Source organism: Mchenga conophoros, linkage group LG3 (assembly GCF_057382185.1).
Source record: "Mchenga conophoros isolate Kocher_MC1m ecotype Shallow Benthic linkage group LG3, M_conophoros_male_GT1.1, whole genome shotgun sequence".
Lineage (NCBI taxonomy): Eukaryota > Metazoa > Chordata > Actinopteri > Cichliformes > Cichlidae > Mchenga > Mchenga conophoros.
In genome coordinates, this window is record NC_140528.1 from 11909191 (window position 1) to 11931690 (window position 22500).

At 41.4% G+C, this 22500-nt stretch overlaps 2 protein-coding genes and 1 long non-coding RNA gene across 4 annotated transcripts in view; 2 read left to right on the top strand and 1 right to left on the bottom strand.

Annotated features, from left to right (window-relative positions):
• LOC146577274 (protein NLRC3-like) overlaps nt 1–22500 on the top strand; it is a 276198-nt gene that overhangs the window by 22834 nt on the left and 230864 nt on the right. The window contains exon 5 of one of the 2 annotated variants that reach the window (XM_085252740.1): nt 6489–6608. In XM_085252740.1, coding sequence (XP_085108866.1) covers nt 6489–6608 — 120 coding nt within the window. Of the gene's footprint in view, nt 33–6488; nt 6609–22500 lie in introns of those variants that run through there. The other variant, XM_085252731.1, reaches the window with a different exon arrangement.
• The window catches only part of LOC146577275 (NACHT, LRR and PYD domains-containing protein 12-like), a 138933-nt gene that overhangs the window by 22817 nt on the left and 93616 nt on the right, over nt 1–22500 (top strand). The window lies entirely within an intron of this gene.
• Nucleotides 3994–4574, bottom strand: LOC146577276 (uncharacterized). The gene is made up of 2 exons (XR_014889360.1): nt 4368–4574; nt 3994–4233 (listed from the first exon to the last, which is right to left on the bottom strand). It is a non-coding gene; the product is annotated as an uncharacterized LOC146577276 (long non-coding RNA).

The window sequence follows — 22500 nt, forward strand, 5'->3', positions numbered from 1 at the left end:
ATCAGCTCCCCTCTGTGAACAACAGCACAGCGTCAGTGTTTCACACTCAGTGAAAGGAGGAAACAGCAGAAGAACACCATGTGTGCTACGTTTCCCAGGACACACTACAAACTGCACAAATACAGAGCAGCACGTGGAAGGACCTGGAGCTGCATTTACAGAGCTGCAGACAGCGTGATGTCCTGTATGGACAGGTGGAAGGAACCAAGTCCTCAGCTGGAACACTCGTGTTTGTCCACAGACAGGAAACACAGCAGGAAACTTCCTCACAGAAGTGCAGCTCATGGATAACACACTTCCTGTCAGTCAGAATGAGGCTGCAGCCAAACACAGAAAGGTGTTTTTGTCCAGATGAGCCCAGAGAAGAAACACGAGTGTTCACAGACATCAGAAGCTCAGAGAGGTGAAACATGAGGTTGGAGTCCTCGTCAGCATCCAGAAGAGCTGCTGTGAAACCCTGAGTACTCATGACAGACTCTGATGGCACAAACACATCATGATTCAAACAGAAAGACAAACATGGAGCTCCTGATCCTCCTGCATGAGAACAAGCTGACATGAGCGCTGTGTCTGAGAGTGTCTCCCTGTCACAGTGACAATAACACAGCTGCTGCTCACAGTCATTAAACTGACCTGAGGTCAGCTGTGCTCCTTACATATGAACCATGTGACCTCACATCAGTGCTGTGGATGACTGTAGTCATAGAAGAGTAGAGCTGTAGCAGGTGGTGTGAGGAGGAGGTGGTGTATTCTAGTTAACGCAGTACTGAAACACTCCAGCAGAGGGCGCTGTTAAGTCCTTATTGTAACACAGTTACTGTGTGCAGTTAGACTTCATACATAATCTGCACTTATTTCCATCAGACATGCTGTCAGTAAATGATTGGTTTCTATTGATTCTACTTCCTGTTGACTCGTTTGATGACAGTGAAACAATCACAGCTGATTGTGTGATGATGTAAACTGTCACTGTTACATTCAGTGTGTGTGACATAATGTTAGTGCAGGCTGATAACAGCCTGGTTCTGTTAGAAACACATGAACGTGTCCATAGATCAGTGTGTGTTTAACATGAGAGCTTCAGCCCTGCTGATGTGTTAAATAAAGACATGCAGGAAAACTGATGAGACTCTGAAATAACTCTTTATATTTATAATGTAACTCTGCATCAAAAGAACAACAAAGGATCCCAGACAGGTTTCTGTGAACAAAGACCATTCTGATGTTTCTGTGTTTCTAACACTTTGACATTATTAGTAAACAGACTGCAGTGAGCAGCATTTATAAAGAGCTTCTATATAAAGATATGACAGCTGTTTGACAAGTTTATCACTCTGTGTTTGGACCTGATCAGTCCAGCTGTTTACTTGAAACATGTTCATTTACCTGTTCTGTTATATTCATGTTCTTGTCTCTGTTGAAAACACGTTTTAATGTCCCTCAGATTTTTCTCCCAGATGAATAAATATAAAAATGACACAAACTGACTGCAGCTACTTTTTGTCCTTTCTGTCAAAAACCTTCATGTGACTCATGAGAGACACGTTTCAGCTGTTTGTGACAGATCAGAGGCCAACAAGTCATTTATAACACTTTCCATCATTGTTTAAAGTTCTCAGTGTTTCTGTGTTGCTGCGTATAGGATCTCCCAGCATCATCACTGTGCTGTCCAATCATTGTGTGCGAGGTTACCCTTATAGTGCGATGTGTGTTTGCACAAAGAGAAGCATGTGTGTCAAATATAAATAAGCACAGAACAGAAACAGCTGCTCGTTTCTTCTGTTTAGAGTCAAGTTAGTGTTTTGTGTCTTTGTTTGAGGCCTGATGTCGAGCAGAGGTGTGTGTAACTGCACTGCTCTGTTATATGTGTGAAGTGTGTGCTTCTCTTCAGCATCATCTTTGTCACTGCTGATTCCTTTGTGTCATCATGTGTTGAGAAGAGAGAACAGTTATAACGGAGGAGCAAAAGGAAGCCCTGAAATCTGCATCAACAAGGAAGTGTTGGCTCACCAGTGATCCCAGCAGAGCCACTGGTTTGGCTCCAGTTGTTCTAGATTCAATGATGTTGTTGCTACAGATACATGTCAGCATCTTTATTGTAGTAAAGTCTTGTAATGTGAAGATAGAAACAAGGCAGCAAACAGCTCCATGATCTGATCTTAATGATGTTGTTTTTATTCCTGTCTGTCAGAACTGGATTGGAAACTATCAAAGGTCTAAAAACAGCCTCGACCCTCCCACAGAGCAAACTTTACACACATCATCTTTCAGCTACAATCTTTGTTGCAGGGATCTTCTGCCAAACAAGGCTGAGAGAAGATTTCTTACAGCTGTCATGTTGATGCTGTTTCAGTCTTTGGGCAAACACACTCATATATTAGGGCTGATATCAGGGCTGCACAAGTTCTTTGTGTTTGTGATCATGAATAATAGAAGTGTGGAAGGCAAACATGTTATTGTTGGATGAAACTTCATGAATCCTTTGTAGATTTGAGCTGTTGGAGCCTTTCTTTTCTCTTCAGCTGTACAGATGCTGAGGAGGCAGGTGAAGCAGGTGGAGCTGTTGTGATGCTGCAGAGGGTGTGTCTTAGTAACTCTGTGAGGCAGAACTGGATCCAACATTGTGGATGTGTTGATGTTGGAGCCATTAAGAGTCTCTGGCCACACTGTAGGATTTCCCTTTGATCCACTGTGGGGGCATTTTGGAGTCTGTCAGTGAAACTCTTCATGTTTGTGTTTGACTCCAGTTTATAGAAACAGAGAAATGTGTCATGCTTTTGTTCGGCCTCCACAAATACACACATTTGTTCATTGGTTGGACTTTTTGGAAGGAGACACATTGAAAACCATGTTAATAAGATCTTGTTGTTTCCTGTGGATCCGACACAGAGAGTGGACTTCAGACAGAAAGCGTGGAAGAGATTTTAGAGGCCGTGTGTGGCAACAGGAAGTTTCTGTGTGTTTGCTGATCTTACATGTGGAAAACAACACGTGATGTTTGTGAAGTCCTACAATGATCATTGTTCTCACAGCATTTTGAGTGGGAACAGTTCAAACTGGGAGTAGTGGGAGTTATTTACTGATTGAAACAAGCTGAATGTTTCTGTGACGATGAAGATCAGCAGCTCAGCTGATCAATGAACTGACATCTATCAGTCGTTTCATGAGATGAAGTCATCAGCAGACATTTGTTCTGACTGTGTGATGAATGTCAGAACGTCAGGGCTCTGCTTTAGTCACTGCTTGATGATCATTGGCTCATTGTTGAATCCAGGGCCCAGTCTGACCTCTGACCTTTGCTGCAGGTCTTCTGTGTTATCTCCACTTTCATGTCTGATCTTCTGCTGTATCGTCCAAAATAAACATCTGGATCATTTCCAACACTTCAGCAGATCTTTAGTTTGGGCAGTGCAGCACAGAATAACACATATTGTACTATACTGCCCACTTCCTGATCTTATTGGATCTGTGTGTGAGGTTGGTGAAGGAAACACATGTTTACTGAGTGAGTCGCTGCCATTAGGAACTAGTTTTTATATCACAGCCTGGAAATCACACAGGACCATTTCTGCAAGTGAAAAGTCGTCATTGGAGGAAAATGATTGTGTAGTTTGTGCGACTGAAGAATTGTCCCAACTACATGTGCTGCTGACCCTTGACCTTTCCTTTAGGTGCACAGAGGAGTCTGTGGGAACATCCAGAACTGAGGCATCTTGTGTACAAACGTGTTCAGACCAGATGTCAAATGATGTCAGATGTCATCCGTGAATGGATGCAACTGTGGATCGTTCCAATAAAATGAGGCAGTTTTGTAAGTACAAGCCCACTACAACCCATCATCAACATTTTAAATTACATTATACATCTTCACTGATATAAAGCACCACTATTTTAACCTGATTCACTTTTTCCACCTCAACAGTTCATTCCTCAAATCAAACAAGATATTTGACCCTAAAAAAATGCATCAACAAATAATTTTGTAATAAAATATTTATTCTTCAACTTTTACAAGTGAAATCAAACAAGTGTGTTTAAGAGTGAAACCAGAGTGGAAGCTGCTCATACAGAGTCCAACCCAGGCTAAAGTAAGCTGAGTAGAGCAGCACCATCAAAGTGTCGGCTCTCTGGACACGGTGCAAGATCGCCATCTGCAGGACAAAACTAGTTTTTCTCGCCCTCCTCGTCAACATCAAGATGATGTCATCGTACAGCAACTGATTCCCTGTCCGTCTGGAACAAAGCATTTACATTAAAAAAGACATTTACAGAAAATACAAACACCAACAACACATCTCATCATCACATGATATTTTATTATTTATTATATTATATATTTTTATTGTACCATCAACATCAACAAATACCAGCATATTTTCTTTGAGATTGAGTAGAGTGGACCTTTCCCTTGGTTCACTTCCTGCTCGCAGCATCAGCTGACCTCTGACTTCCTGGTTAAGGTCTCTCAGCGTTGACTGGAATATCAAATCGGACTCACACCATGTTCTTGTAATGTGGTCATGTCTGTCCGCTGTTTGAAGAGCATCTCTGGCCTAAACACAATAGGAAGAACAACAACACGGCAAAAAAAACAACACATTTCCATATTAGATGAAGGGCACCATAACTGGAAATGGTAACATTCATCTGATGCTGCTTTGGATTTATCTTCTGTTTTAGATCAACTTTGATCACTTCGACCCATCTTAAGTCCGTTTGTTCTTCTCACTAACATCTCGTATGATTTCAGATCCCTGCTGTTCCCCAGCTGCCCTGTAGGTTTGTGCTTTGACCTCCAGAGGGCGACAAATCAGCACAGACAGAGAGCTCCATTCAAACTTTGCTGCCATCAGGAATAATTCTTCAAATATAATCATCAGTCTTTGAGCAGTTATGATATCAGGGACAATCTAGACATGTGTGACAATACTGAACATGTCACATGACACACCTCAAACATCATGTGATCCACTCTCAGTCTGCACTTTCATTCATGACTTCAACAGGTTGAAATGAGCTTTGAAGAAACATCAGGTCAGTGCTGAAACATTTAAACGCTGCAGGAAGAACAACAACAAAGTGATGACGGATGTTTGTGCTTCAAACAGGAAAACCAGCAGAAATAAATCACAGCCTGCCAGAGGTTTGGAGTTTCCCAGGTGCACCTGAACGCAGCACAGTGTCCCGATGCTCCTTATTGTCCTCAAACGTCTCTTTGGGTGTTTCCTTCCTGCTCAAAGTTTACTGTCACTTCCTGAACTTCGTGGAGTGGAGCTTGTTGTTGGTGTGTGAAGGAACTGTAAGTTTGCTTTGTTTCCTCCTTTAACAGTTTGTCTTTAGGAACTTTACTGTTTGTTCAGCTCGTGTTTGATTTCTTCACACAACAAACTGTGTGTGTTTGTATTTCCGGTCTCTCCATTAAAGTCAGTGTGTAATGTTTCCTGGCTAACATCAGCTGTGTGCAGCTTAGTTCAGCACAAATCTGCCGCTCCATAGTTCACGGTAACGGACTCACAGCTGGACCAACGAGGCCGAGTGTGTCCGCCACTCTGAGCTACGTTCGTGTTTGTGTACTTGTAGTTTGTACTTTGAGTTCACTCAGAGCCCACAGAGGACGCAGCGTACGTGATGACGTCACAGCCCTTTACCTCCTTTACTGTCACTGTGATTAATATTTACACACGAGACACCTGCAGAGCTCTGACGCTAAGCTAGCACACAGCATGCTAACGCTAAGCTAACACTAAGCTAACGCTAAGCTAGCACTAAGCTAACACTAAGAGTTCTTACAGACACGAGTTAAAAAGCTGCTTTTAGTTTGTGATCAGAGTCCAGGACTGAGAGCAGCAGCAGAGCTGATGGATGATGAATTACTGGATGGAAGAAGCTTCTCATTAGCAGTGAATCAGTGTGTGTGCAGTTCTCTGCAAACTCAGCAGGAAGAATTAGTGTGAAGCTTTAACTCTGCTGATCCTCTTTGAATCCTGGATCAGCTGAAAGGTTTAAAATGTTGTTCACACGTGTTGGACTGACTGAAGCTTCCAGTCACAGTGAATCAGTGTGTGTCAGTGAATGCATCGTGTGTGCTTCAGGCTCCATCTAGTGGACTGATAGCAGAGCAGCTGATGGCAGCTTCCTCTGCCTCACACTGCTGTCTGACTGCAACCAGCTGACACTGAGATGAAGCAGGAAAGAAGCAGCTGATATTTGGACAGCACACATGATGAAAGGAGGATTTCAGCTGATGTGCACATGAATGATTTGTGTTTCCTCTGCAGGTAGAAAGTGTGTGTGAGCTGATGTGAATTGAGCAGCATGGATCAGTGTGAGGACAGAGAGGAGGGAGTCCCTCCCTCTAAAAGCACTCTGTGTGGGGAACATGAGAGTCAGACCAAAGCTCAGAGGTGAGATGACCATCTCTAACTGTCCATGACTCTTCTCCATGTCACAGCTCAGCACTCACATCACTGCTGCATCATTATTCACAGGAAGAAACAAGGAACTAAACGTAAACATGAACCTGAAGCCAGCTCTGTGTCCTTACAGAGTGACTGGTCTGAAGAGCGCTACATTCATTTTAAAGTGCAGCCTGTGTCTGCTGCAGAGAGGTGAGCTGTTAGCAACATGAACTCTTTGATTAAACTGCTTGATGTTGTTGGATATAAACTACAAACCCGTCGTTCCCTCAGTCCCATTTAAACTGTCTTTTAAAACAAGCCTTTGGTTTCTAAACAACTGAAAACCCACTTCAGCAAACAGGAAGTGATCAGAGCGTCCGTCCACTTCCTGTCAGGCCCTGCAAACATTTCATATTGAAGAAAAGTCGTTGATATCTCACATTTTTACTCCACCACATTCAACCATTTTGACATTTTACAGCATGAAACTCTTGTCACATGACTCCTGTTATGTTATAGAGTCATGTGACCACCAGGGAGGGATTTGTATGGATGAAACACATTCAAATCAATCTGATTCATCAATGGAAACATTTTTGGTGTAAATGCAGCAACACTGAAAACGCTGAAGATAAAAACACAACAGATGAAATATGAACAAATCGAGGCTTTGAATACACGTGTGTGTGTTTGAGACACAGAGATAAATGGATTGTGTGTCTGTCCTATTGCTGCGTGAGGATTTTATTGTAGATTTTGTGCGTGTACACTTTTGACCACGAAGGTGTTGAAAGGGCGTAAAACAGTTGGAGGCACCAGAGTGAACACTAGTGCTGTCAGTAGATTAAAACATGACTAATTAATGACACAATCTTCTGTCATTAATCCTGATTAATCACAATTACTTGATCAATAGCTGCAGTTACATTTTTCCAACTTTATATTTAAGCCTGTAACAGACGTTTACACCATATAATGAAGTCAATGCAGAATAAACACAAAGAATGTTAAACGCTTCAATTCAAAGAGACTTTGAATAGTTTTCAGTCTTTAACTCAGCTTCTCTGCTGTAAATACAACTTTGTAACAAACATATATACTAAAAGCTAAGTGTGCACTAATATATAATAATATATAATCTATATTACTGCTGTTAATGAAAATGTTTAATCAGACTCATCACAGGGTTACTGTGGATTCATTTGGATGAATCACCATTAAACATCATTTTTAATGTAAACGAATCAAAGTTCATTTCATGAGCAAACAGACTCGAGAGAAAAGGGCAAATTTACACACTTAACATGTTTATTGAACATGTAAACATTGATTAAGCTCCTGAATGAGCCGACCCCCCCCAGGGACAGTCCTGCATGCTAATGATGGGCTCTGCTCTGTACCTGCAGGATTCTGTCAGCCACAAACTCCTCAGCTGATCCTGAATCTGAGCCCATCTGTCAAACCATCATTTTCTTCACAGGTCTGTGGAGGTGGCACTGATCCTGCAGCAGTCTAACACTCTCTGTCACTCTTCTTCAAGTCTTTGACACGAGGAACCAAAACTATGTTATTAACAACACTAACAGGTCTGCAGTTTGTCCACTTGGCAGTTGTGTCATCAGTGCTTTGCATTGTTGTGATATTTTAAGCTGGAAGTGCTTCGGTGAAAAGAAAATTCCTTCTGTCACGATGTGCAGAGTCCTTCATGTTGGTCGGCTGGTCCGTCTTGTTATTTTTTTAATGCTCAAACTTTCCATCGGGAGGTCAGTGTGTGTTTGTCATCTTCCATATTGAGCTGATTGGTTCAGCTGCCGTCACTAACAGATGTGCTGCACATCTGCACGTGTGCAAAGGTAACTCTACTCGGACAAACTGCCCGAATTGTGTTGATAGAAACATTTCAGGGATTTTGAGTTGTTCTGCTCTCCAGATGTGTCGTGTTAAAGGTTTTTATCATGTTAATCATGATAACAGATGAACCCTAACCCTACATGTTAATTTTGACAGCACTGGTAACTCCTTTTTAATGTTCTTCTGTCAGATCATTGATTAGACTCGACTCCAAATACGAGACTCGGAAAACTCAAATGAAAACTCAAATCAAAGCAATGAGAAAAGGACTTCTTGTGTTAGAATGAAAACATATGGAAGTGGTCAGGTTTCAAACACTCGATGAATCTACTGCACAGTTACATTCAGGGACCTTTGGCCTCCTGAGAGCATTAGTTGATGGTTCATCACAGTTTTCTCAAAGTTTCCTCTGAGCTTCTGCAGCATCATCACTTCCATCACTGATGAAAGAAAGTTCATAGAAAACAGAAAATATATCTTCAGAATCTGAGAGTCTAAAACTTGACAGACTTGATTCAGATGAAGTTATTTGAGCAGAAACTCCTGGATCTTTATCCTGTGTTGATCTAATCCTTCATGGTTCCTCCACAGAGTGGAGCAGCAGAGCTCAGAGGGTCCCAGTGGTCAGTCTGCCCAGCAGCATCAAACACAGCTGGACTCCATATTTATGGTCTGTACATGTACAACAACTACTTTATTATTAATAATAATGCATTTATTTATAGGTCCCTTTCAGAACACCAAGGACTCTGTGGACTAAATGACCAAAAGAAACAAACTTTGAAATCAGACGGTGCAAATGTGATCACAGGGAAACGTTTTAAACATCGAGGCTTTAAACAGAAACCAAAGTGAAACAGTTTGTAGTCGAGATCAGTGGGAATGAAGCTGAATAACTGTTTCTTCAATAACTTTGAGCAATAAATGACAAATATGATGGAAATTAGCAGCATTAGCACTTACTAATGATGTGAGCTGACACTCGGCTGTATTGAGACGACCACATTAGGTGGTCCTCAACTGTAATGGAAACCAGTGGATCCAGTCCAGTCGTGGCGACCTGTGGTGAGTCGATCTGAGCAGCTGCTAATGGAAACAGGGCCATAGATGTGTTTGTGCTTAATAACAGTGAATCACATGAGTTTTACATTACTGTTAAAATCTCATGTTGTTTGTTAAAGTGTGCAGTTCAGGGTGTGTTACTAAAACACTTTCCAAAGACCCAGCCCCCATAAAAAGCAGCCAAACAGCTTCTAAGAGTTACACACCCACACATATCTATCAGGTTAACTCTGGTCTAACACACTTGGATTTAGCTTGAAGAGTGTTTCTGTACGAGGACTGAAAATGATTTAAAAAGCAGCTAATGTCCAAAGAACAACTTTGACACACCTTCATAAAACCTGCAGAGCAAAGAAAAACTAGCTGAAAGTCTGGCTGCTCTTATGAAAAGTACAGAGAAATTATGGGTCGCTCAACACTTGTGCACAATATAAGAGTTTAAATAAATCTAAAGAATAACTCAAAATCCTACAATCATACTGATAAAGTCATCTACAGCTAACTATCCAAGTGGATTTGTTTAAGACAGCTCCATCTGCTGGTGGCCCTCTGCAGGTGCATGAAAGGGGCGTGTTTATAGTGAAAGTAGTAGAGAAAGTAAACCCCACGGGAAGGAGGAGGACTCTCAGCAGCTTCCAGCTCATATTCAGACATTTGACTTCTCACTGAAAGCAGCAAGTTTGAGTGTCTGTACCTTAGTTAGAAGAGATAACATGTCAGTAGTAATTAGAGTTGATTGAGCAATGCTGTCCTTGTAATGTAGTTTATGATTTTTATGGACAAGTCCAGTTTTTCTGTAGAGCCTCTCAAGTTGGTGACAGCAGCAGTGGAAGTTCACGTGTAAACCAGAGCAGCAAATCAGGTCCAAATGTGTTGTTCACAGTGAGTGGGATCATCATTGGCTGCTATGTTAACCTCCTGCAGCAGGATGTGTTTGGTCAGAGAATGGATAGATCACTAAGTCATTGTTGAGTTTAGGGAGACAGTAGACAGTTGGAGGAGGTTCAGCCAGTTGACACACAGTAGATAAAATAACTGAAGGCAGGAGCAGACACCTGTATGACTTTCCACCTCTCACATAGATTATTGTCCCTGGGCAGCGCCACAGGGCTGGTAGATGTAAACAAAGCTGGAGGAGAGGATTGATTCATCTGAGAAAAGTCACAGAGTTGTGTCTTGATGCTCAATCATCCAGGTACGTAAATCCCAAAAAGCTTGATTCTGTTCATCTGGATGTTTTCAGTGGGAGAAACGTTTCATCATCATCAGGTGACTTCTTCAGTCTCAGCTGACTGCAGGTTTCAATCTCATAAACAGGACATTTGTATGACTGAAACCAGCCCACTGAAGGAACAATGGGCTGGGAGGTCAGTTCATTGATCATTGGTACGCATATTGTCAGGACCATTGATCAATGGTTGTTGATCAATGGTCATGAGTCCAGTTCACAGAGAGCTGGGGAATGGCTGCAATCACAGCATGTAAGATGGTGACAGTTGTACCCTTAGGCCCCTCCTCCATTCAGAGATGGTCTTTCCTTTTCACATAAATGGCCTCCTTGACTCCGCCCTCAAACCAGCGTTCACATTTACTCAGGACCTTCTTGATGTGAAGTTCTTCTGCTTCGCTGGCTGCTGTGTCTGTGGGGATGGTGTTTGTTCTGTGTTGTTGTGTCCTGATGACGCCCAGTTTGTGCCCCAGTGGATGATGAGAGTCAAACCTTAAATACTGATCTGTATGCGTAAACAGAGTGAACCTTTAAGACCAGTTGTCTGTACGATCAACTCAGTCACCTGAAACATCTCCAAGTTTCTGGCTTTGATCATCAACCTGTTGGTAGTTCAGCTCTGAACACCAGTGAAATGTTTCTCCCACTGAAATCGCTGCATTCATATGAACAGAATCAACGTTTTGGGATCATGGAGTTGTGGACAAAGTCTCAGTTAATCAGATAAAGTCAAACCTATAATTGGTGAAGAGGTCGTGGATGATATGCCCCTTGATCGTAAAGAAGTGGATGTTGTGTGGACTAAAGTTCAGAGTGGTGGGTCATTCATAAAGTATTCTGTTCCAGCTGCTGGAGGACAACATCATCACTTTTGTGAAGAACGAGCTGAAGAAGATCCAGAAGGCTCTGAATCCAAATAAGCCCCAGTGCTTGGAGTTTCAGAGGGAGGATGATGAGCAGAGGAGAAACAGCAGAGAGGCATTTGTGAAGATCACAGTGGACTTCCTGAGGAGAATGAAGCAGGAGGAGCTGGCTGACCATCTGCAGAGACGTAAGAGGATTTATCTAAAGATTTAAGCTGCTGGATAAATGAGAGATTTGTGACACCAGTGTGTTCAGTCATTTCTCAGTGGGTCAGAAATTGTCATCAGCATTTTGTAAAATATGATTGTTAAAGTTGTATTTTTATTATTATTATTCAGAACTTCCAGCTGCTGTTTGTCATCGTAACCTTAAGTCTAAGCTGAAGGAGAAGTTCCAGTGTGTGTTTGAGGGCATCGCTAAAGCAGGAAACCCAACCCTCCTTAATCAGATCTACACAGAGCTCTACATCACAGAGGGAGGGACTGCAGAGGTCAATGATGAACATGAGGTCAGACAGATTGAAACAGCATCCAGGAAACCAGACAGACCAGAAACAACCATCAGACAAGAAGACATCTTTAAAGACTCACCTGGAAGAGATGAACCAATCAGAACAGTGCTGACAAAGGGAGTGGCTGGCATTGGGAAAACAGTCTTAACACAGAAATACAGCCTGGACTGGGCTGAAGACAAAGCCAACCAGGACATCCAGTTCATATTTCCATTCACTTTCAGAGAGCTGAATGTGCTGAAAGAGGAAAAGTTCAGCTTGGTGGGACTTGTTCATCACTTCTTTACTGAAACCAAAGAAGCAGGAATCTGCAGCTTTGAAGACTTCCAGGTTGTGTTCATCTTTGATGGTCTGGATGAGTGTCGACTTCCTCTGGACTTCCACAAAACTACAATCCTAACTGACCCTAGAAAGTCCACCTCAGTGGATGTGCTGCTGATAAACCTCATCAGGGGGAAACTGCTTCCCTCTGCTCGCCTCTGGATAACCACACGACCTGCAGCAGCCAATCAGATCCCTCCTGACTGTGTTGGCATGGTGACAGAGGTCAGAGGGTTCACTGACCCACAGAAGGAGGAGTACTTCAGGAAGAGATTCAGAGATGAGGAGCAGGCCAGCAGGATCATCTCCCACATCAAGACATCACGAAGCCTCCACATCATGTGTCACATCCCAGTCTTCTGCTGGATCACTGCTACAGTTCTGGAGGATGTGCTGGAAACCAGAGAGGGAGGACAGCTGCCCAAGACCCTGACTGAGATGTACATCCACTTCCTGGTGGTTCAGGCCAAAGTGAAGAAGGTCAAGTATGATGGAGGAGCTGAGACAGATCCACACTGGAGTCCAGAGAGCAGGAAGATGATGGAGTCTCTGGGAAAACTGGCTTTTGATCAGCTGCAGAAAGGAAACCTGATCTTCTATGAATCAGACCTGACAGAGTGTGGCATCGATATCAGAGCAGCCTCAGTGTACTCAGGAGTGTTCACACAGATCTTTAAAGAGGAGAGAGGACTGTACCAGGACAAGGTGTTCTGCTTCATCCATCTGAGTGTTCAGGAGTTTCTGGCTGCTCTTCATGTCCATCTGACCTTCAGCAACTCTGGACTCAATCTGCTGGAACAACAACAAACAACATCCAAGAAGTCTGAAACAGGAGAATCTGCAAAGAAACACTTCTACCAGAGTGCTGTGGACAAGGCCTTACAGAGTCCAAATGGACACCTGGACTTGTTCCTCCGCTTCCTCCTGGGTCTTTCCCTGCAGACCAATCAGACTCTCCTACGAGCCCTGATGACACAGACAGGAAGTAGCTCACTGACCAATCAGGAAACAGTCCAGTACATCAAGGAGAAGCTCAGTAAGAATCTGTCTGCAGAGAAAAGCATCAATCTGATCCACTGTCTGAATGAACTGAATGATCGTTCTCTAGTGGAGGAGATCCAACAGTCCCTGAGATCAGGAAGTCTCTCCACAGGTGAACTGTCTCCTGCTCAGTGGTCAGCTCTGGTCTTCATCTTACTGTCATCAGAAGAAGATCTGGATGTGTTTGACCTGCAGAAATACTCTGCTTCAGAGGAGGCTCTTCTGAGGCTGCTGCCAGTGGTCAAAGCCTCCAACAAAGCTCTGTGAGTAAACGTGTTGTCATCGCTTCATTGTTAAAATCATGGGAAATAAATCAGAAATGCTGAGTTCAAAGAGCACTGTAACATTTTTTTAAAATAGTAAATTAAATGATCATCAGTCACTCGGTAAATATATGGTAGTTTTAATGTTTCACTCCAGCATTTCTAAAACACACTTTGTTCTGTAACTCTTATCAAAGGACAATCCAGACCCAGCCTATAAGAACATGAGCTCTGATGCTTCAGCCCGTCTGACAGGTTTATTATCCTCAGCTTGTTCATTTGTCTCCAACTCCAGGAGTTTGGTTGTTTTATTCTAAAGCACAAACTTCACCTGCCAGACTTCACCTACATCTTTTTCTGATGTTCATAATTTAAGTTCAAGTTTGTATCTCACTTTCAGTGCACACCCTCCCTTTTTAAATATAAATCTCTGCTGTGCTGTCATGTTTTCATCCTGTATGGAGGGAGAAACTCGGTCTTCATTACTGAAATTGCCTCTAAGGTCGTGTTTCTTGTCAGTAACCATATGTAACTGTAAGGCTTCCATAACCAGTGTTATCACAGAATTACAGTGGGTTCACTCTGGGTCCTCTACAGCTTCTTCCCACTGTCCACAGACATGCAGTTAGGTTACCTGGTGATCTAAACTTCATGCAGGTGTGAGTGAGAGTGGTTGTCTGTCCCTCTGTGGGCTTAGTGGAAGAGACTGGATGGATCTCTGCTTTGTCTTTGATATATGCTGACAGCAAACATTCTCCATGAAGTCTGCATTTCAGCTCATCTCCTTTATACACACCTTTAACAGGAAGAGTTTTATACAGCTAGTGTTTAAAATCAAGTGTTATTCACAATACACAGGTAATGAGCATGATTATTGAATTACTAAAATTTTCTAAAATAATTGTTTTAGTTAATATTGTATGACAGTGTACACAGAATTATTAGCTCAGTAGGCAGAGTGGTCGCCCCATGATCATAAGGTCAGGGGTCGAATCCACCGAATAGTTACCTTGTGGTACCCCTGAGCAAGGTACCATCAAGGTACCAATCATGTGCACTGGACTGGTAGCACTCATAGTCTCATAGGTTTAAATAAATTTTTAAAAAAAAGGGTTCAACATATAAACAAATTTAATTTGATCACATATATTGTTTGTTTTTTTTTGTTTTTGTTTTTTTCCTTTCTCTCACAGACTGAGCAGCTGTAACGTCTCAGAGAAAGGCTGTGAAAATCTGTTGTCAGTGGTCAGCTCCCAGTCCTGTAGTCTGAGAGAGCTGGACCTGAGTACCGACAGCCTGAAGGCTTCAGCAGTAAAGCTTCTGTCTGCTGCAGTGGAGAGTCCACATGCCAAACTGAATGTTCTGAGGTCAGATCAATTTGTATTATGTTTAGTTCTGTTTGTTTATGTGTTTGATGTTTGTTTTTGTTTATGTTTATGTCTTTATCCAGTTATCCTTGTTTCATAGCATTTTTATTCATTTCAAAGTTAAAGTGAAGTTTTACTAACCTGCTCAGCACAAGACAATAAGCTATTGCACCTTGATTACACTTTAACAACAATCTTTATTCATGTTTTTATCTTCAGACTTAACATCTGTGAACTCTCAGAGGAAAACTGTGAAGCTCTGTCCTCAGTTCTCAGCTCGCAGTCCTCTAGTCTGACAGAGCTGGACCTGAGTATCAGAAAGCTGCAGGATTCAGGAGTGAAGCTTCTGTCTGCTGGACTACAACGTTTAAACTGTAAACTGAATACTCTGAGGTCAGATCAGAAAACATTTAGTTTTTAGAATTATTAATTAAAGTTCATACATATGATGTTGTATCTTAGTATGTTTATGTTTCCTTTAAAAATAGAAAGTCAACATTTAATGTTGTGAAATGTATTAACAAACTCTACATGAGTACTTGTTTTATAGATTGTCTTTTATTTTTCAGACTGAGTGGCTGTAACCTGTCAGAGAGAAGCTGTGAAGCTCTGTGCTCAGTCCTCAGCTCCCAGTCCTCCAGTCTGAGAGAGCTGGACCTGAGTAACTCTGACCTGCAGGATTCAGGAGTGAAGCTTCTGTCCGCTGGACTAAAGAGTTCACAGTGTGCAGTGGAAACTCTCAGGTCAGGATTCAAACTTTTCCACAGATGATCATTTGAAATGTGATTTATATTATTGTATAAACAGGTAACTTTTACAGCTGTCAAGTGAACTTTTATTTACATTTGAGTGGATAATTGGACTCTGAATTACTAAAAGTTGTTATAGTCATGTCTTTGTTTATTTAAAAAAATACTTCACGTACTGCCTAATTTAAAGATTTAGGCTCCTTTGGGCCCATAATATATATATTTGATTTCTTTGTGAATGAAATTAGGAGGATATTGGCGACTGCTGATTGGCTCGCTGTTTGTTTTTTATTCACAGTACTTAATTTTAAAGGCTGATTTCTCAAAATGAGATGTTTATCTTTTCTTCTACAACACGTGGAGCCACCAAATCTTCTTGCTTGATTTATTCATTACAGTTTGATTTAAAGAATATTAGACTCGTAACATAATAAATATATTTATTTCACTTCTTCTTGAGAGAAAGAAAGGGATGACTGGGTGAGCTCCAGTGGTTCATCCCAGCAGAGAGAGCGGCACACTGGGCTGCAAATGATCACAGTAGTAATGGCCATAGTTTGATAAAACAGGCAGTCTTACCCTGTAGATAATACAGGGTTCTGGTGCCGATGTGGGGGAGGGGAGTCGCCCGGTACTAACTACATACTACTAACTACCTCATCCAGATGTCTTCCCTACTAAACCTGATAAGAAGTAACTGCAGTAGCCTTATAGGTCAAATCAGTTTCACCTGTTAAAGTTAGCTCCACTATTAATTAGGGGTGGGGGAAAAAATCGATACTGTGTAGTATCGTGATATTTTGTTTACTAATAATGTATCGATACAGGGACAGCAGAAATCGATATTTTGTTACAAACAATTTTTTCTCTGAAGTCAACATGCTCTGGAGTCAGAGCATGTTGACTTCAGAGCATGTTGACTTCAGAGCATGTTGATCCTTTTTCTGAGCAACAATCCTGACATTCCTTCACTGTCCAAATGTGTTTAACTTTTTTTTTGGCAGCAATAAACATGAAAGTTTACTTATTTTAATTTAAGACATGTTTAATTTTAATTAAGTTTGAAACTTTTTTATTTAATGTAAAATTATATATTTTTTAAATTTACTTTCAAATTCTTCAGTTGCTGAAGGGGCTGCATAGTTTTCATAAATTGCATAGTTCAGAATAGCTATAATTGTACCAGATGGTTGCATTCAGTTAAGTTGGACTAGACTGTAATACAAACCGTTCAGTTTGTCAACAATAAAACTGACTGAAATGAGAGAAAGACTGAGTGTGAGACTTTGATATTAGATAAAATGAATATTGATAAAGTTTACCTTTATGTGCAGAATTTAAATATCGCAAAATATTTTAAAAAATCGCAATAATATCGTATCGTGCGTTAAGTATTGTGATAATATCGTATCGCGAGTTGTATGGTGATTCCCACCTCTACTATTAATGGTGTCACTTGTTATTTCTGGGATGAGTTTAGTAGCCTGAACAGCTGCTTAAAGGAAAGTAATTAAATAATAAAAATAACCTAAGTCCGGGGGAACCTGCAAGAGCTGTTTGCACAAAGAATAATGCTCAGACTTTGAGGTTTTATCGTTTTACACAAGGTTTAAAAATGAATGTCCACAATTGAATTGCAGAAATTGTTATTGAGCTAATACTGATGTAGTTGTTATCTTTGGTAAGGAGAGGTTGGAGGAAGGATGAGCACAGTCAGGCCTAAAGATGCTCTTAATAATAATAATGGATTGCATTTATATAGCGCTTTTCGAGACCCTCAAAGACCCTTTACAATCCCACTACAGGGAGTGCAGAATTATTAGGCAAGTTGTATTTTTGAGGAATAATTTTATTATTGAACAACAACCATGTTCTCAATGAACCCAAAAAACTCATTAATATCAAAGCTGAATGTTTTTGGAAGTAGTTTTTAGTTTGTTTTTAGTTTTAGCTATTTTAGGGGGATATCTGTGTGTGCAGGTGACTATTACTGTGCAGAATTATTAGGCAACTTAACAAAAAACAAATATATACCCATTTCATTTATTTATTTTTACCAGTGACACCAATATAACATCTCCACATTCACAAATATACATTTCTTACATTCAAAAACAAAACAAATCAGCGACCAATATAGCCACCTTTCTTTGCAAGGACACTCAAAAGCCTGCCATCCATGGATTCTGTCAGTGTTTTGATCTGTTCACCATCAACATTGCGTGCAGCAGCAACCACAGCCTCCCAGACACTGTTCAGAGAGGTGTACTGTTTTCCCTCCTTGTAAATCTCACATTTGATGATGGACCACAGGTTCTCAATGGGGTTCAGATCAGGTGAACAAGGAGGCCATGTCATTCGTTTTTCTTCTTTTATACCCTTTCTTGCCAGCCACGCTGTGGAGTACTTGGACGCGTGTGATGGAGCATTGTCCTGCATGAAAATCATGTTTTTCTTGAAGGATGCAGACTTCTTCCTGTACCACTGCTTGAAGAAGGTGTCTTCCAGAAACTGGCAGTAGGACTGGGAGTTGAGCTTGACTCCATCCTCAACCCGAAAAGGCCCCACAAGCTCATCTTTGATGATACCAGCCCAAACCAGTACTCCACCTCCACCTTGCTGGCGTCTGAGTGGGACTGGAGCTCTCTGCCCTTTACCAATCCAGCCACGGGCCCATCCATCTGGCCCATCAAGACTCACTCTCATTTCATCAGTCCATAAAACCTTAGAAAAACCAGTCTTGAGATATTTCTTGGCCCAGTCTTGACGTTTCAGCTTGTGTGTCTTGTTCAGTGGTGGTCGTCTTTCAGCCTTTCTTACCTTGGCCATGTCTCTGAGTATTGCACACCTTGTGCTCTTGGGCACTCCAGTGATGTTGCAGCTCCAAAATATGGCCAAACTGGTGGCAAGTGGCATCTTGGCAGCTGCACGCTTGACTTTTCTCAGTTCATGGGCAGTTATTTTGCACCTTGGTTTTTCCACACGCTTCTTGCGACCCTGTTGACTATTTTGAATGAAACGCTTGATTGTTCGATGATCACGCTTCAGAAGCTTTGCAATTTTGAGACTGCTGCATCCCTCTGCAAGATATCTCACTATTTTTGACTTTTCTGAGCCTGTCAAGTCCTCCTTTTGACCCATTTTGCCAAAGGAAAGGACGTTGCCTAATAATTATGCACACCTGATATAGGGTGTTGATGTCATTAGACCACACCCCTTCTCATTACAGAGATGCACATCACCTAATATGCTTAATTGGTAGTAGGCTTTCGAGCCTATACAGCTTGGAGTAAGACAACATGCATGAAGAGGATGATGTGGACAAAATACTCATTTGCCTAATAATTCTGCACTCCCTGTATTCATTCACTCTCACATTCACACACTGGTGGAGGTAAGCTACAGTTGTAGTGGTAGGTTAGGTTTTGCCCAAGGACAAAATGACCAAGACAGAGAGAGCTGGCTCATCAGACAGACAAGCTCATCTTGTAACCTACTGGTTCGCTGGTCAGCACACCAGCTGACTAGCGAACCGGCTAACTAGCACACCAGCTAACTAGCACACCGGCTAAATAGCAAATCAGCTAACTAGCAGACCAGCTAACGGCAGCCACAAGCTGAAGGACGATTAAATGTAGTGGAGATATCAGAGATGACACTGGTGTGTCCGATTCACTCTTTAGCACTCTGGTCACTCCGGTGTGTCAGCCAGAACACCACTGAAGGCCAAATGATCCCAGCATGTGGAATAAAGAGCTTAAGGTTTGGTTTGAGACACTTTATTCTTTCACTGATTGATTCTTGCGGCTGTGATCATGTGTGTGGTTTCTTACAAAAAGGAAGTACACAATACAAATACATGACAAATAAGATGAATAGATAAGTTACATATCCAGTTATATGTACGTACATCAGTATAGCTAATATAGCCATATATAAGGACAAAGATCACAGTACTATAATGCAGTAATGTTAAACACAAAGGTGTATATCTACATAAATCTGTCCTATCAGTGATCAGGGTACTGTAGTATACTTCCACTACATAAACTATAGAAACTAAACGACATTAGTGTGACTTTAAGTTACCATCAGTACAGACGAACTGATGGTAGTTGTACAAAATAAAGGCATTGCAATTATTGTGAAGGGCTTCCGGTTAAACTAAGATCAGCTGATTACCTCATAACAAATTGTTTGCTATAGAACGCAGCTCCCACTCTTCATTAATATCATGTACTGTAACTCCCAAGTAACCATGGTTACCCAGCCACGCCCAGTAGTCTCCAGAGAGACCAACAGCTGGTGCACGTTGTAACGCCGTGGCTTTCAAAGTCTCTCCTTTTTCTACAGCTCATGTGTTCTTCTTGTGATGGTGCGTCTTGAGGGAGGCTCATACATGCCGTCATTTGTTGATCCTAAGAACGTTCCTCAGACCGACTTCTTCAACAACACTAATCGGCCTGCAGTTTGTAGCTACTCACTTCACTGTGGTGTTTGTTAGCTTGTCTTTCTTTGGTTTTATCCTGACTCCTCCCACAAGCTGATCCTACGTAGTCTGCCCAAGCCTCCCACCTCTGTTTGTTTGGGTGGTTTGTTTGCTGCCATCAACAGTGTGTAATGCATTTAAGTGATACTTCAGACATGAAGTACTGCGACAATAAAAAACTCAACTTTGCTTAAAAATAACTTTAGTTGTATCAACACTGCCCTCTGGAATAATTAGACTTTGGTGACAAACTGATGTGATCTCCATGTTTCCTTTGTTGGACTGTGGGCGAGTGTCAGAACTGAATGTACTGAGTAACATGTGGAGTTTAAATATGTGTCAGTTCCAGTTTTAGAGCTCTAAAGTGCAGCTATCATGTTAGGAATATGTTAGGAATAGACAGGAACACTGAGCACACTGAGGTCAAATCTTTATTTATCCAGTTCATCTGTAGGCTGAGCTCAGTCCATCCATTTAGTGAAATGATGTTTAAAGGTCTCCTTGTTCTGTGAGCGTGCACAGATCCTGAAGCAGAATCAGAATCAGAATACTTTATTGATCCCTGGGGGAAATTATTTTTTGTTACAGTGCTCCATTTTAAACCAACATTAAGACAAGACAGATGATGTGATGATGTGATGTGATGTGATCACTGTGATGATGCTCACCATCTCTGACTGGGATTTGAGGTTTTGTCAAAGCAGCAAAGAAAGCCTGGCTATGTTGGACTGGGTGTGGAAGCAGCTCCCAGTTTGAGTTCAGGAGACAGACACCCTCTCTACTTTGACGATCAGCTTCAAACTTTCCTTTTTGATAAAACTTATAGTTAGAGCTGGATCAGGTGACCCTGAACCATCACTTAGTTATGCTGCTATAGAGATGGATAACAGATGGATTGTTGTTTTGTGTGTCTGCAGTCTGTCAGGCTGTCTGATCACAGAGGAAAGCTGTACTTCTCTGGCCTCAGCTCTGACCTCCAACCCCTCCCATCTGAGAGAGCTGGACCTGAGCTACAATCATCCAGGTCCCTCTGGAATGAAGCTTCTGTCGGCTGGACTGAAGGATCCAGGCTGGAGACTGGACACTCTCAGGTATGGAGAGAATGTCTGATATAGGAGGAAGAGCTGGAATCATTTCCTGTGTCTTTCACTCACTTCCTGTTTGTTTCCTGCAGATGAGACATGAACAATCACACATGCAGGAATATTTTCAGGGACAGACACACTAGTCTAGCTGGATAGTACATGGATATTTATGTAGGGGGTCTTCAAGGAGTCTGTTTGCAGGAACATTAATGATAACTGATAAGTCATGTTGAGAGTTTCATTAAAAGTAGACTTACAGTTAGGTAATATTTGGACAGAGACAACATTTTGTAACTTTAGATACAAGTATCAGCCATGTGTGTGTTTCCCATGCTGTATGTCCACAGTCACAGTGACAGTCAGTGACACTGACAGAAGGATGAAACAAGGCTGTGAATCATTTCAGTCTGTGTGTGTGACAAAGAGGCAGACAGGAGCAGCTAACATTTGGAAATGGAAGCTTACTGGAAACACTACATTCACGGCTGAATTCACAATAGATTTGTTCTCAAGTGCACATTTAGCAGCTAATGCTAATACTGTTTTCCCTTTGCTTTCTACAGCAGCTATTGCTAAGTAGGCCACTTTGCTCCGCTAAGGATTTGTGTGACCATGATGGAGACTCTGATAAGCTAATGCTGCTAAGCTAATGCTGTTTATGGGCCCTGTTAGAATCAATATTTCATTCTCATTCTGTTGTTTGAGAACAATATTAACGTTTCACATCATTATAACACAAGAGAAAAGGGTATTGGCATTAGCTACTAGTGCTTATTCACCTCAAATTACCTTTATCTGCTAATGGCAGCCTACTTAGCATTAACTCCTCACTAATATAATGCTAATTTACATCAAATTAGCATTAACTGCTCATATTGTTATAAGGAAAGAGAAAACGGTATTAGCATTTGCTGCTAATAATTATTCACCCCTAATTAGAATAAGCCGCTAAAAGCAGCCAACTTAGCATTAATTCCTCACTTTGTTGTTACCCAACGGAAAAGAGTATTAGTATTAGCTACTATCATTTTTAATAAGTAAGAGAAAACAGTATTAGCAGTAGCGCATAATGCTAATTCACGTCAACGTAGTTAGTTAATAATGGCAGCCTACTTAGCATTAACTGCTCACTAATATAATGGTAATTCGCATCAAATTAGCATTAGCTGCTCAAGTTGTTATAAGGAAAAAGAGAAAACGGTATTAGTATTAGCTGCTAATAATTATTCACCCCTAATTAGAGTTAGCCCCTAATGGCAGTCTACTTAGCA